General features: G+C 40.2%; 1 protein-coding gene across 1 annotated transcript in view; it reads left to right on the top strand.

Annotated features, from left to right (window-relative positions):
- GCFC2 (GC-rich sequence DNA-binding factor 2) overlaps positions 1-15645 on the top strand; it is a 60903-nt gene that overhangs the window by 25275 nt on the left and 19983 nt on the right. Inside the window, exons 12-15 of the mRNA XM_045283992.1 lie at positions 1296-1399; positions 6554-6630; positions 8789-8855; positions 10681-10827. Coding sequence (XP_045139927.1) covers positions 1296-1399; positions 6554-6630; positions 8789-8855; positions 10681-10827 — 395 coding nt within the window. The remainder of the gene's footprint in view (positions 1-1295; positions 1400-6553; positions 6631-8788; positions 8856-10680; positions 10828-15645) is intronic.

The following is a 15645-nucleotide window of genomic DNA, read 5'->3' as shown; positions in this document are numbered from 1 at the left end:
GCTGTGGCCGAAGGAACAGGAGACAAGTGAGAGTTTCTCTCCTGATTGCATCTATGTTCTCATCAAACTGGGAAGTAAAATGATCAGTTGAGAGTGAGGAAAAGGGTAAACGTATGAAATAGTCATCTATGACCATCAATCCATCAACAGATGAGAGCAAGGAGGAAGAAAAAGGTCTGAAATAAGCATGTAGGTGAGAGGAAAGTGAAAGGCCAGGGAAACAGTGTGAGAGCCAGGCAGCAGGAAGGCCTCACAAGGGGCTTCATCATGAAGAATTTAAAGTCTGTTTTCCTCCAGCCGTGCTGCAACTGCATGATTGCAGAAACAAACTCGTGAAAAGACAGATTTAACTGAGCCTGTGGGTTAGTCAGGCAAAGTCAGCAGAGCCCAAGACAGGCAAGGAAATTGTGGGTATAAGAAAATATGTTAGTTGTCATGGCTGACTATAAATTTAAGCGAGGGTTTATAAAACGGTGGCTGGATCAATAGATTGCAGGTCCTGGTATACTGAAGGATTGAGGAATTCTAAAAGGAATGAGCTGGAAAGATTGGCGGAGAAGAGGTTATCATCTCTTAGACTATGAAATTTTGATTACAGAGGGTTTCAGTTGGTGTTGACAAGGTGTAGAGTGCCGTCCTGGGACAGAGGGAGGAGGATGAAACTTGAGGTTATTAAGAAAGAGGTAGGTGATCAAGGATCTGAGAAGCCAGAGTACTGCAACTGTTACCTGCTTGGATTTGGAAATGCCAATTATTTTAGGAATTCTGTGGGAGAGAGTGGCAGGGTACCGGAGCTGACAGTCCTCAGGGAATGAAAGGAGGTGGCCTCTGGAATAAAGACTCCGTCAACAAGGTTAGGGGAGTGTGTATGTCAAAGCCTACTGAGGGGAGATCATAAACTCAGTTGTTTTATGAAGAAAAAGTAGTACCTCCTAGATATGAAGGATGCAGAATAGAAAATAATTCTCTCTGGAGAAGGCAGCAAAGGAAACACTGCTCGAAGGGAGAGCAGGGTCAGGGTAAAAAAGTAAAAGGTAAAACGCAGCAGAGGTTTTGGTAGTAATTGACCATTTGTTTCCGAAAGGCTGCAATGGAGGGTTTCTGGGGTAGAAGGTGAAAAGATGATGCGCTGGGTAAGAGTGCAGGGCATGCGGCCTGAATTGAATGTCTCTGAGTTCCTGTCGTAACTGACATGATGAGTTGAATCCAGTGGGGATGGGAGATGCTGCCAGAGCATGTGACAAGCAGACACAATCTAGCGAACCAATTGTGCATCACTGAAATATTTGTTTCAGAATTTGTGGAATTCATTTGGGATCCTTTGTCAACCTCACAGACAACAAATTTAATAACCCACTGCAGAATGATTCTGGAAGAACATTCAACTTGTGAAAATAAAGTAAGTAAAGGCAAACGGGCAGTACTTAGAGTGATTATTTCCTTGATTTAGTGGTCACTTTGCTTTTGTACAGATCTTTAATAGAAAATTCAGAAGACGTACTTAACAGACAGCAATTTGTCAACAGACTTAGGTCTGATAGAAACTAGGACTGACTAGGTAATAAGACCCAAATTACTACTTTGATTCTTACGGGCTAACTTCTCTCTATGAACGGGCATGTTTTCGTAGTCCACAACCCAGCCAACCATCTTACAGCTTTTTGAATGTCCCTGGCCCTGCAGACATGACCAAACATGAACACATTAGTGCAAATTCAGCCCTTCAAAAAGCAGCAGAATAAAACAAAACTCATTTTCTTCACTCTTGGCCACACTCCAGTGGCATTGGGGCCCTGCTCTAAAAATGACTTCAAAATAAAGCTTACATTCATGATATTAACTAGCTATTTGTATTCTGCCAATATTAAGAGTACTCATCTTAAGAATTCAAAGTTTAGTAGGGTAGACTTTCATGTTAGGGTGATGGTGGAAATGAGTTTATTAACATAATGAACTTTGTACAGAGACCTGGCTGAGAGGCTACTCAATCTTAGTTTCATTGTGATACTTTATTTTTTAATCATTCTGTTATTGAGAAGGTAGTATGCTCATAGTTGAACTTTGAGGTTGGGCATTAAGAAACTGAAGAGAAATTCATGTCAGCAATGCCATTTGAGCTGAGACTTGAAGGATAGAATTTGGGCATATGGCTACTAATGGAGAAGAGTATTTCCAACTCATTGTCTACAGCAGGCTAATAGTCCATGTATAAAAATCATGGAGGAGTTTACAGTTATTTAAGCTAAAGAAAAGAAGATATGTGGGGAGATAGTGTTTATATTCACAGATGGAATGTATTTATTGTGTGTATAAAACCAGTATTAGGAACTATGAGGAAGCAAACCTATAACTTGATTCTCTATAGGATTATGTAATTAAAACCTAAATGAGAAAAATAATACTTTATAAATTATCAAGGGTTCATGAGGGAGGGAGGGTGGGAGAAGGAAGGGAAAAAATGAGAAGCTGATACCAAGGGCTCAAGTAGAAAGAAAATACTTTGAAAATGATGGCAACAAATATACAAATGTGCTTGACATAATGGATGGACGTGTGGATTATGATAAGAGTTGTACGAGCCCCCAATAAAATGATTTTTTTAAAAACCCTAAATGAAAATTATACTTTTCCATTTATAAAATTCTTTTTCTTTATCTTTTCCTCAAAGCATTGTAAAATGTGGGAATATATGTTAATCATTGTAAAATGAAGAAACTGGGGCCCAAAAGGACAAGTCACTGGTAAAAGGTCACTTCGATATTAGTGTGCGACCAGGCATTTTGTAATCACTGACATTTTTCATCAGTATTACAGATTGCTCATAAGATTTTTGTAATGAAATTTTTTACTCTTAAAGCCCTCCCACTATGAATGATGGGTTCTTTCGCATTAGTATAAGGCTGAACTACATCAAGGTTTTTCAGCCTTGGTAATATAGACATCAACACCAGATAAATCTTTGTCGTGGGGTGGGGCAAAGACACACTTCTCTATGCTTTATAACAGCGGTTCTCCAACTGTGGGTGACAACCCCGTTGGGGGTCGAATAACCAGGGGTCGCCCGAAAATTATAGTTAAGAAGTAGCAACAAAAATAAATTGGTGGTTGGGGGTCACAACATGAGGAACTGTATGAAAGGGTCGCGGCATGAGGAAGGTTGAGAACCACTCTGCCTTCTAGAATGCTTAGCCAGTACCCTGGCATCTACACTCTCGAAGCCAGTAGCAAATACCCTGTCTTGACAGTCCATAATACCTACAGACATGCACAAATGCCACCTTGGAGAGTACCGTCCTCAGTTGACAACCACTGTGCCACATGATGTTTTGTGTAACTAAGACTGTCTGCCAGTCAAATCAGTGCATTGTAATGTGTAAGCAATTGAAGAAGATGAGGAAGGGAAGGTTACAGGAGAATGGAGTCATCATAGTTCTTGTTTCACAAATGAGAAGCAAGTACATTCTGTAAGCTAATGCCTGGTTTTGATTCTTGATAAGGTTCTAAAGATTCTAAAGTGCAATGGCAAGTTAGAAATACTTAAAGAAAGAAAGCAGTAATTACTATCATCTATCATTGACAGAGTTCCTAAACACAAAAGACTGTGTTTATCGAAGCAAATCTTCAAACAGTGCCCCATTTTCTTTCAGAGACAGAAATCAAGGATGTATAAAACAAGGGGCCTGGTGGTGTGGTGGGTTAGTTAGAATCGACTCAGTGGCAGTCAGATTTTTAAGAATAAAAATGTATTTTTAACTGTCTTATCATGTCTTATAAATCATATGTGAAAAGATTAGCTTAGCAGGTACATAGAAACTAGTAGATTGTATCTAAAGCATACTGATTAATAGAAATGAGGTTACCTAAGGGAAGTCTCCTTAGTATCGAATCTTTTCAGCTTTACTTTGGTCACAGTTTATTGAACGGAATGAGACTGTAAAATACCAATTTAATTTGCCAGTGCAAACATGCTAGGATTTCTATCATTTGATATATGGATAAGAGAATACAAAAGAATTTCAGAAAACAAAAATAATGGATTAACTCATGGGATGAAATTGAAAAGAAGTTAAAGTCTATCCATTCTTTGTGTTAAAAAATTCAACCACATAAAAAATGGAGAGATACAATTTTGAAGCAGCAAAGCTAAGCTAAGGGTTATGACCAGCAGTAAACCAGTCTAAGTAAACAAGCAATCGCTTCAACAACAGATAGATTTGCTAGAATCCAGAGGTATGTGCTGTTTCAAGTCAAAGTGTTTTGCTTTCTACCCACAGATTAAACCTCCCTGAAATTGTGCATGTAATTCTGGGTAGAAGCATATTAAGTGGAGTGTACCTACAAAGATGATGTAAGAAATAGAAGGTATAGGGAAAATATGACCACAGTCTTGATATCTGAAGGATTGTTACATAGAATAATCTATTCTGTATAATTCTGCAGGATAAGCTAGGACCAAGGAAATAAACTAACATCAAAAAAGGGCTCAAAGTGGCCTCTACTCAGAAAAAGATAAAAACACTGTCATTGAGTCAATGCTGACACAGAGCAACCCGGTAGCACAAGGTGTAGACCTGCTCCCGGGAGTTTCCAAGATGCGCTTCCAGGAGCAGAAAGCCCCGCCTTTCTCACGTGGAGTGGCTGGTAGTTTTGAACCGCTGGACTGCAGCGTAAGGCATAATCACTGTGCCACTGAGGCATAGTTAACTGACATGTTAATGGAGATAAGAAAATGAATCTAAGCTTCATGTAGGTGTATAGGTGTGATTACTGTTAGATACCACTGAGTCAGCTTTTACTCATACTGACTCCAGTGTACAACAGAACAAAGCACTGTCCAGTTCCGAGCCATCCTCAAATTGTTCCTACATTTGAGCCTTTTGGTGCAGCCACGGTATTTAGATAGATGAATAGATTTCAGACTTTTATTCCGACAGCAGAACCTTCTCAAGTGAAGTACACAAAGACAGAGCTGTTTCTGCCATGACAGATACTTATTCTCCTTCTCCCCTGGGTACCCCAAGACCTGTCCATATATGCATATACTGAGCAGCCTAAAAACTGATGGTTGGGCCTTATCAGTGCCTTTTCAATGCCACTTCACAATATATTTACAGAGGTGTCTGTATGCGTGTGTACACATACAAATGGATTTTGGGCATCCACTGTCATCCACACCCTCCTGCAAACCAGGGGTTTGCAATCCAAGCTCTGATACCATGTCCTCCTTTGGACTTGGATTATATGAATTACATTTCACGTGTCACATGGGCTAGTGTGTTTCTTCCTTATAAACTTAGTTGATGTCTCACTTAGATGTTTCCTTGTTTAAAGATAAGCCTTTAAGACCCCATAAGCTCTTTTGTCTGATAGCCAGGCACCACCTAGTTTCTTTACCACACCACACTTTGTTATAGCACCCGTATCTTCAGTTATCTCTTCATGAGGGTGAGCATTAAGCAGGGCCCTGTCATACGAACTAATTGTTCTTCACTTGGGTGTAGAACTAAGTGCAAGAGGCTGTAAATCTTTACAGTTGCAGAAAGTCTTTATCTTTCTGCTTTGGAGCTGATGGAGAGTTCAAATACTGACCTTGGGGTTAGCCCAGTGCATAACCAACTACACTGAACACGCCAGTTGAACCGTTTCTATGTGTCCAACTTATGTTTTGTGTGTTTTACTATTAATTAAATACTAATGCATGGTCACATGAAGAATATCATTTCATGAAAAGAGAAATATTACATAGGTTAGATACACTTATTATGAAAAGTATATTTGGTTGAATTCTGCATTTAAGAGTAATTAGGTTAGTAAAGGGTAGATGGCAACTTAATTTGTGTTACAAACATTGTGGTTGACTATTGAAAAATAACTTGCTCTGTATCATATACTATTATTATTTTTTAATTTTGATTTGTTTAAGATTCTTTCATTAAATATCTATATTCCCTGATGGCACTGTCAGTTATGCATTGAATTGCTGACCACAAGGTCAGTGGTTCAAACCCACCAGCTTCAGGAACCCTGTTTGGGGTCATTGTGAGTTGAAATCAATTCAATGGCATTGGAAACGTCGTCGTAAACTAACTGCCTAGATAGTATTACTAGAAGATGGCTATAGCATGACATGCTTAAAATACCCTATGACTGAATATTTTCAGTATACAAATTATACTATGAATTGGCCAAAGATGATGTCTAGAACACAGACAAACCAGCAGAGGAGACATAGCTAGACTGTATGGAGAAGACATCTATAAGTCAATAAGGAAAACATAGAGGCTAATACAAGAAGAATTGTAATAGCCATGTAGGGGAATTAGGCACTCACTGTTAGGAGCAGTAAGCTCATTTCCTATTGCCATCTCTAGTTTTACAACTGTCTCCGGAATCTAGGAGTCTCAGCATGGAGCCCGTGCCTACAGGATGCTTCACTCCTTACTTTTTAGCACCTGACTTTATGAGCGTGTACAAACTTAGACTACTGTTCAAATTACTTTTTATGTTAAGCTTATTTCCATGTATGATTATCACTTACGCTTTTCAAATTTAGGATTTACTTAATTCCATTGCTTCAAGAATAAAGAAGGCCATAGAAGATGATGTTTTTATTCCCCTATATCCAAAGAGGTAAGTGCTCTTAATTTTCAGTTGGGCTGAAATAGCTAATCATTTAATGCAGGTAATATAATGAGAAAGAAACTATTTAAATGTTTACAAAGCATACATACATATATTCTATTACTGTACATATTGAAATCTCCACATAATATTTCTCGGGCATTTTATGCCTCACTTGCCTACTGCTGCTGTAACAAATACCACAAATGATTAGCTTTTCCAAACAAATTCAGTTCCATGAACCATGAGAGCAGAGATCTGAATTCAGAATGCCAGCTCCAAGGGAAGGAGGCACTCTCTCTTTGTCGGCGTGCAGTGTAGGAGGAAGATCCTTGTGCTCGTTCAGCCTCGTGGGCCCAGGATTTGTTGGGGATTTCATGTCTTGGCATCAGCCCTTCCAGGGAGCTTCCGGCACAGGGACCTGGCCCCAGAGACAAGCTCTGCTCCTTCGTGTGTTTATAGTGGTGGGTCCATCGCTGCTCACTTTTTTCTCCTTCCAGTTTTGGTGAGATCAAAGGTACTGGAGACCCAGAGAAACTCCCTTTCTGTGGATCGGGGTTGTGAGGGGTGTGGCATCTCTGACAACTGACAGACTGACTGATCACTTAAGATTGCTTCACATCACAGGGGGTTTTTACTTAACTGCCAGGCCACCGAGAATCATGACCCAGCAAAATTGACACGTTTGGGGGAGCTGTAGTTCAGTCCATGACAACATTCATAATTTTTTCAGAATGTGCTAGGAATTTGAGCAGCAGCATAGCAAAGTGGTTAGAAACACAAATTCTTGAGATTGGATCCACCATTTGACTTTGGGCATGCCTGTGTGTCATTACCCTCATCTGTAAAACAGAAACAATTAGTGTTTACCTCACAGGATATTATGAAAAAAGTACAGCAGGAGGCCTCGAAAGAATATCACTGGGGTCAAAACTGTATCGGTGAGTTCTGACTTCACTTGCAATTAGAAAATTAGTAATATTTGATAGCTATTCATATGGTTGCTAAGAAAGCATCTAGTCATAGTGAGTGCTTTGTGAACTACAGTTATCCATTAAATGCAACTAATAGATTGAATTGCTTTATGGAGGGAAAAGAGAGGGGAGGGGCGTCTCTAAACTTTCCAAGTAGAATCCCTGGATTGGGCAAACAGTTAATGTGCTCATTGGTTACCAGAAGGCTAGTAGTTCAAGTCCACACCAAAGAAAGACTTGGTGATCTAGTTGTGAAAGAAACCTGCCCTTGGCAGCCCCGTGGAGCCCAGTTGTGTCCTGAACCGCGCTGCCTCCAGGAAGTGGGTCTGCCCTGCAGCAGCGGGGCATCTTCCGAGGAGAGCAGAGAAAGCTACCATTTTAAGTCATGAAGAGATGTCCACAAGGAAAACATCTGGTACAACGTGTATGTGTAGTTACTAAAATAAATAATACTCCTATGTTAACTTTTATTTTTAAAATGAAAAGGCTCTTCCTTTCTATTCCTTACCTCTGACTGTCCACATTCTGCCCTCCCCCACATGCATTAATAATCACTGATTATTTTTGTTTATCTTTTAGAATTTCTTCACACAGATAAACTAAATGCTGATTAATGCTATTTTTCTCTTTTTGCCAAAAATGAAGTATATTGTAAGTGGTTAAAATCAGTATTTCATATCTTATTCTCTTTACTTAGCAAATCTTTGACACCTTTTTATGTCATCTTTAATTTAAACTACATAACATTTCGTATGTAGACGTACTCTAACTGATGGTGGTGTATTGGTTACAGGCTCGCTGCTAACCAAAAGGTTGACGATGCACACCTGATCCTGTACAGATTATCTTCTTGAAAACCTTGTGGGGCAGTTTGACTCTGTCCGATAGGGTTGCTGTTAGTCAGAATTGACTCGATAGTGCTGGGAGTCTAGATGAATAACAAAGGAGCATATGAGTGGTTCCCATTACCAACAATGAAACAAAGTATTACACGCATATTGTTTACGTGTGCAAGTATATTCAAAGAGGGCAGCCCCAGACATTCAACTGTTAGGTCAAAATGTATGTGCATTTGTTATTCTGATATCACAGGAATTTTAAGGCTATGTGGTTACTGGGAAATCTATGTTTTCATTATTGGTTCTGAAATACCACAATTCTCTGCATATCCTCTTTCTTTTCTTTTAAAAAAGTGTCGTAGAAAACAGAGCATCACCACATTCAAAGTTCCAAGAAAGACAGTTCTGGTCAGGCCTAAAGGTAAGCAGAGGAATGCAAACGAACCCTATGCATACTTGTTTTAGATACAGCTTACTATAGAATAGAAACCGACGGGCATGTTCCGTAACGGAACATGTAGTGCATGTTTTGAGTTTTTGCAGACCATGTGATTTCTATGACAGATGCTCAGCTTGCTCACTGGTACAAAAGAAGCCATAATTAAGTGTGAATCCAGTGAAATTGTATTAAGGGCACTAACATTTGGATGCCATATGGTTTTCACATGTGACAAAATACCCTACGGCCAATTTTATTTCTAGCCACTTTAAAAATGTAAAAGTCATCTCTAGTTCGTGGAATTTACCAAAACAGACAGCAGGTGTACTTGGCCATCATTGGTCAAACCCTAATTGAAAAAGATAAAGAATAAAGTAATCGGGTTAGTGAGAAGCAGTGGTAATGGTGAAAATATGTGTTCAAATGATGTTTAGGATGAGGAATTACAAGGACATGCCGACAAATTGATTACATGCAGGAAGTATAGGGTGCTGGCCACGTTAGCTAATGATAGTGTCCCTTATAGATATTGGAAGGGATACAGGAAGAAGAAACGATTTGAAGGGGAAAGGATGTTGAGAACTGCTCTGGACGTTGTGAGTTGAAGGTACCCAAATGACATATGTTCTCAGTCAACTGGATCGAGGAGTCTGAGTTTCGGGGAGCAGATGTGAGCTGGAGTCTTGGGAGTCAACCCACTTAGGCACCAGGGTCATGAGTGGGCAGCCTCCGAGGCGATGAGGCAAAGCATGAAAAGAGCTCAAAGAATCGGGAGACACTGACATGCGTAGTGAACAGAAAAAGTGGAACTCTCCAAAGGAGCTTTAGAAGAGTGGCTTCAGGGAAGCTTGGAGAAGGGTTTTCAAAACTGAAGATCAGGTTGTTACATGTCACCAATGAGAGTGAGAGAAAGTTTGACGATCATGGGCTACTCAGCCAAACTCGTTCCGTGGTGATATATTCTTTGCCTTGTGGATTGCCAGGAAGAAGGAGCAACACGATTTTTGACATGAAAGTTATAAAGAATTGCATTTTAGTAAAACTGCATGTAGCTTCATGGTAAAAGTATTATTGTACTGGAAAGAAAGTAGAAAACGCCATAAAATACACTGAAAGTTTGGATTTATTGGAGAAAAAGACAGCAATATTTATTAGAAATTATTTTGAGTACTTTATTCAAGTTATATTTAAACTCACATGTTAATTTTACATAGCCGTGAAATAAAGTTCTCAAAGTCAGACATTGGCGACTGGCAGTCCCTTTGCTGGCAGTCCTTCATGCGGCCTTTTGATCATGTATTCAGGGAGGGAATGGATTAGGGAGAGGAAGCTAGGGTCTGGAATTTGTTGTGCTTGTTGTTGCTAAGTGGCATTGAGTCACTTTCAACCTTAGCACAAAAGGACGACACACTGCATGGCCCTCCCAGTTGTTCCAGTGCTGAGCCCATTGTAGCAGCCACACAGACAATCCATCTCCTTGAGGGCCTTCCTCTTCGTCGCTGCCTGTCCACTTTATAAGCATGATGTCCTTCTCCAGGGATATGTCCAAAGTATGTAAGACAAAGTCTCACCATCCTTGCATCCAAGGGATACTCTGGCTTGTTCTTTTGGCAGTCAGTGGTACCTTCACTGTTTTGCACCAGCACCACAATCCAAATGCATCCATTCTCCTTTAGTGTTCCTTATGCCTTGTCCAATTTCTCATGTGTATGAAGTGATTGAATTTGATTGGCTTTTATGTTTTTTTGAGATTAATACAATTCTCCTTTGTGAAAAGGATACAAATTTACTTGGTATTTTATTTCAGCTCTTTCGCAACATTCTTCTTTGGAATGGACTCCTCCCAGATAAGATCTTGCAAGAACTCGGATTGGGGAAGTTGCTAAATCGTTATCTTACAATAGCTCTTCTTAGTGCCTTACCTGGGCCAGATGTTGTTAAGAAATGCAATGAGGTAAGTTGTGATTCTAATTGTACCCTTTCTTTTAATGTGATCCTTTTCTTTAAAAGATCTGGGATAGAGTGTAAAAGTGTAGAACAGAATCAAAATTATAGAAGAGAGCAAATTTACTTCCCCAGGTTGCTCCTTCGAGACTGTGGCCCTTAGAAGTCCCCCTTCCTGGCTGGAATTTTCAATTCCAGCCAGGAAGGGGGACTGTTGTAGAATGGTGGGTAGTGGTAGAAAAATGGTACAACAAAGAAACTGTTGTAGAAAATAATAATAATTTATAGATCATCAAGGGTTTGTGTGAGTGAGGGGAGGAGGTTCAGAGAGGGAGAGGAAAAATGAGAAGCCGATACCAAGGGCTCAAGTAGAAAGCAAATGTTTTGAGAACAATGATGGCAACGGATGTGCAAATGTGCTTGATACAATGGATCTATGTATGGATTGTGATAAGAGTTGTACGAGCCCCCAATAAAATGATTTTTAAAGGGGGGGAAAAAAGAACATATACTATTACCTTCTCTCTTCCAGTGTTTTAAAGGGGGGGAGGGCAGAGAGGAATCAGCATTTAACCTTATTTGGGATCTCTCACATTTGCATCTCTCACTATTTTCAGATTCTTGTGTTACCTTTTGAGAGTAGCATTGTATCTCGGCACAGATCCTTTTGGGTTTATTCTGCTTGGAGGTTCTTTGAGCTGCTTCAATTTGTAAACTCATGCCCCTCTCAGATTGGGAAAATTTTCTATCATTATTTATTCAAATATTCTTGCTGCTCCTTTCTCATTTCCTTATGGAATTCTCATGATGCATCTATTAGATCTCTTGTTATTGTCCTATAAATCCATAACACTCAGCTTTGATGAGATGTCATTTTTTGCTGTTCTTAGCCTCAGTAGTATTAACTATCTTATCCTACAATTCACTGATTCTTCTATCTGATCAATAAATCTGAGAGTACGCTCTTTAATTGTATTTTCATTTAGTTATTGTCCCTTTCAGTTGTAGCATCTTTTTTCGATCCTTCTTTTGTTCTTAAATGGCTTCTCTTATTTCTTTAAATTACTTATGTTTTCCCTTAAATCTTTAATTATGTTACTGCTGATACATTCTATCCATCGGTTTTTTCATTATGTAACTTCTGGATGTGCTTTCACGCCCCTGTATTCTTTTATATTCTCGTTTATATTCTCTTAGTTTATCTTCTGATTTTTATTTTGGCTGGGACATTGGAATTGTCCAAGGTGATAACTTTCTCAGTTCTTCTCAGTATTTGGAGTTTTTGCTCACACTGCTTACTCTGCAAAAAAACACACCCCCAAAACCCAAAACATTGAACACTTCTTAGGGTGGCAGATCTTCGCTTATCATTGTCTCCCTCTCTGTGACAGCTCCTCCTCTCTGTATGGCTTGGGGTATGGTGCTTCGCAAAGCCCGTCTATTGCTGGGGCCACTTCCCTCATTTACAGCAACTGGTCATTCTGCATAGAGGGTGGGAGGGGCAAGGGCAGCGGAAGAAGTGCTTTTGTTACCTTTTGATGTTGATCCTTGCCTGTCTGCAGAGTGGGATCAATGCAGCTTAGACACTTTCTTTCAGTACCATCAACTCCTGATCGTATGCTCCTTTCTGAAATGGTTGCGTGTAGACCAGTTCTTTTCAGTACAGTGACTGTATTCCTTTCATTGCATTGATACTTGCATCTTCCTTTTCCTTTCCTTTGTTAAGTTTGCCAGTTCATCAACTCTGTTAATCTTTTCAAAGAACCAACTTCTTGTCTTGTTAATTTTTCCTGTTGTGTTTCTGTGCCCTGATTCATTTGTGTACTTTCTCTTGGTGATGAAAGTTTATTTATTTATTTTATTGCATTTGCTCTAGTTGTTGAAGAGGCTGGGTTAAGGTATTTGATTTTGGTTATTTTTTTTCACATGTGTGTTTATTCCTGGTGGTGTAGTGGTTGTGAGTTGGTCTGTGATCCAGTGTGGTTGGCAGTTCAAAACCACCAGCAGCGCCTCAAGAGAAAGACTGGCTTCCTACTCCTGTAAACAGTTCTTCTCAGAAACCTACAGGGGGTCTCCATGAGTCAGCAATGACTCGATGCCAGTGAATTTGGTTTTTGATTTGGTTTATTCCCATAAATTACCCTATGACTATTACCTTTCCTGTGTTCCAAAGGTATTGACGATGTATTTTGGTCCTCATTTATTTTAAGGAATCTTAAAATTTCATTTCTTAGTTCATCAATTATCCAGTAGTTTTAAAACTTTGTGTTGTTCAGTTTCCATGGTTTGTTTTTTCCCTTTGCTCTTCCTATTATTGATATCTAATTTTACAGCACAGTAGTCTAGGAAATGTTAATTGTTCCAAATGGTATTTTGTCTGACGACGGGGTCATCTTAACTCAGATATTTGGAGTTTTCTACTGCTATTTCTTGCATCATTCAGTATTTTGCCCATAGAATTCTTCAGTACTGCAATTCTGGTTTGATTTTTCCCCCTACTGTTCTTTCAGCTAGAGAAATACTCAGTGTGTTCTTTCTGTGTGGCTTCCTAACTCCAGGCGTCTGCACATTTCATTGTAATATGTGGGGTGAAGAGGGTCCCCCACAAATCATCGCAGGTCCGGTAGGCGCAATTGTACAGCGATAATAAGTAAAGATTACAGTGAAGTCATAGCACGAGAGGTAGAGGAGAGAGTGGAATAAAGGAGTCAGACACAGTTCATGGTAGCACGCTCACCTCAGCCCCGCTTGGTGGCACGAGATTCTCACAGGAGAGACCCCGGGAGTGAGAGCAGGAGAGACCCCGGGCGCGAGGGCCGGGGAAAGCCACTTCTTTATGGCTAACTAAGGGTTCTATCTCATTAGGGGGACATGATTACAGGTTACCACACGTCACAGGAAGGGGCAGTACAACAGGCGTACACATTGTAGGAAGGGGATCTATGATAGGCATAAGTGTAACAGGAAGGGAATGAGCTAGGGGTGTGCCCATAGGAATGGGAAGGTCTAGGGGTATACATGTGACAAGGTGGGCGGACTCTAGATTCATGATGGTAGCCTAACTTTGGTCATCCTTGGGTGGGTTTGACCTCTCTGGTGTCTCCTACAAGGAAACAGACAACTACTATCCTTATCAGAAGGGAGTGCCCCCTTCTTGTTGTGGGATAAACAGTGGTGTCTCCTTGGTCTAGATGGCTGATAGCTCTTGGGAAGAATGACCTCTGATTGACTCCTGATGACCTCCAAGTGTAGAGTCATTCTCAAGCAGCTAAGTCTGGCATATATTTGGGGGAGACAGAAGGAGAGAAATCCTTCTGTTTCCCATAGGTCCCAGCAGCTTTGCTCCATCCATGTCATTAAGGTTGACTGTACTTTGAGGAGGCAATTCTTCTACAGTCAAATTTTGAATGAATTCCAACCTCGGGGGCTTATCTTCTGGCCTTATGCCAGACATGGGTCTGCTACTATTTGTTTTCCACATTCCGTATGATTTGTGCAGCAGAATTCCCAGATGGATACCATTAAAAAGATAGCCACTGGAGGAGGCCTTGAGACAAGTTAATGGAGTGATTGCCATCTGGAATACTACTTCTTGATTATTTTCTCAGCATACAGATTAAATAAGTATGGTAAAAAGACACAACCCTGACACACACCTTTCTTGATTTCACACCATCCCTTGTTCTGGTCATACAACTGCCTCTTGATCCATATATAGGTACTGCATGAGCACAATGAAATGTTCGGGAATTCCCATTCTTTTCAAGGCTGTCCATAGTTTGTTCTGGTCTATGTAGCGAAATGTCTTTGGTTAGTCAATAAAATACAAGTAACATCTTTCTAGTAGTCTCTGCTTTCAGCCAAGATCCATCTGACATCAGCTGTGATATCCCTTGTTCTGCGCCCTCCTCTGCATACAGCCTGGGCCTCTGGCATCAGCTCCCTGTCAGTGGACTGCTGCAACTGTTGTTGGGTGAGCCTCAGCAACACTTTACTTGCATGTGCTATCAGTGATATAGTTTGAGCATTTGGGGGCCACCTTTCTTTGGAATGGGTACAAATATGGATCTCTTCCAGATAGTTGGCCAAGGAGCTGTCTTCCACATTTCTTGGTATAAACCAGGGAGTTTTTTCCCAGTTCTTCATCAGCTCGTTGAAACATTTCAATTAGTATTCCATCCTTTCCTCAGCCTTGTTTTCACTTAATGCTTTCAGTGCAGCTTCAACTTTTTCCGTCAGTACCATTGTTTCTTACTTATATGCTACCTCATGAAACGTTAGTTCTTTCAGTTTACAATATGCCAAGCCTGTTCTTTCTTTCTTCCTTTTTGTTTTTCTAATTCTAGGTCCTTGCACATTTCATTATAACATTTTACTTTTTCTTCCTGAGCTGCGCTTGGCAGTTTTCTACTCGGCCCTTTAACTTCATCGTTTCTTCCACGTGCCTTACCTACTCTGAGTACGAGGAAGCTTCAGAGTCTTTCCTGACATGTCCTTTGATCTTTTCTTTCCTGCCTGCCTCTTTAATGACACATTGCTTTCTTCATGAATGGTGTTCATGATGTCGCCCCACAACTTATCAGGTGTTCTGTCATTAGTGTTCAATGCATCAAATCTGTTCTTGAGATGTTCTGAGAAATTCAGGTGGGATGCACTTAAAGCTGTATTTTTATCTCTCACGGGTTTGTTTTAATTTTCTTCAGCTTCAACCTGAGCACACATACGTGCATCTGCTAGTCTCTTCCAGAGCCAGCCACTGGCTTGGTTTTAGTTGCTGATACTGCCCTTGTCTCTTTCCACCATGCAATCAGTTAGATGTGTGTGTGCT

Source organism: Echinops telfairi, unplaced genomic scaffold (genome assembly GCF_000313985.2).
Source record: "Echinops telfairi isolate 266 unplaced genomic scaffold, ASM31398v2 ScPeMD7_7467;HRSCAF=8505_1, whole genome shotgun sequence".
Classification (NCBI taxonomy): Eukaryota; Metazoa; Chordata; class Mammalia; order Afrosoricida; family Tenrecidae; genus Echinops; species Echinops telfairi.
The sequence above is the reverse complement of the archived record's forward strand: the minus strand, read 5'-3'. Positions and strand labels throughout refer to the sequence as shown.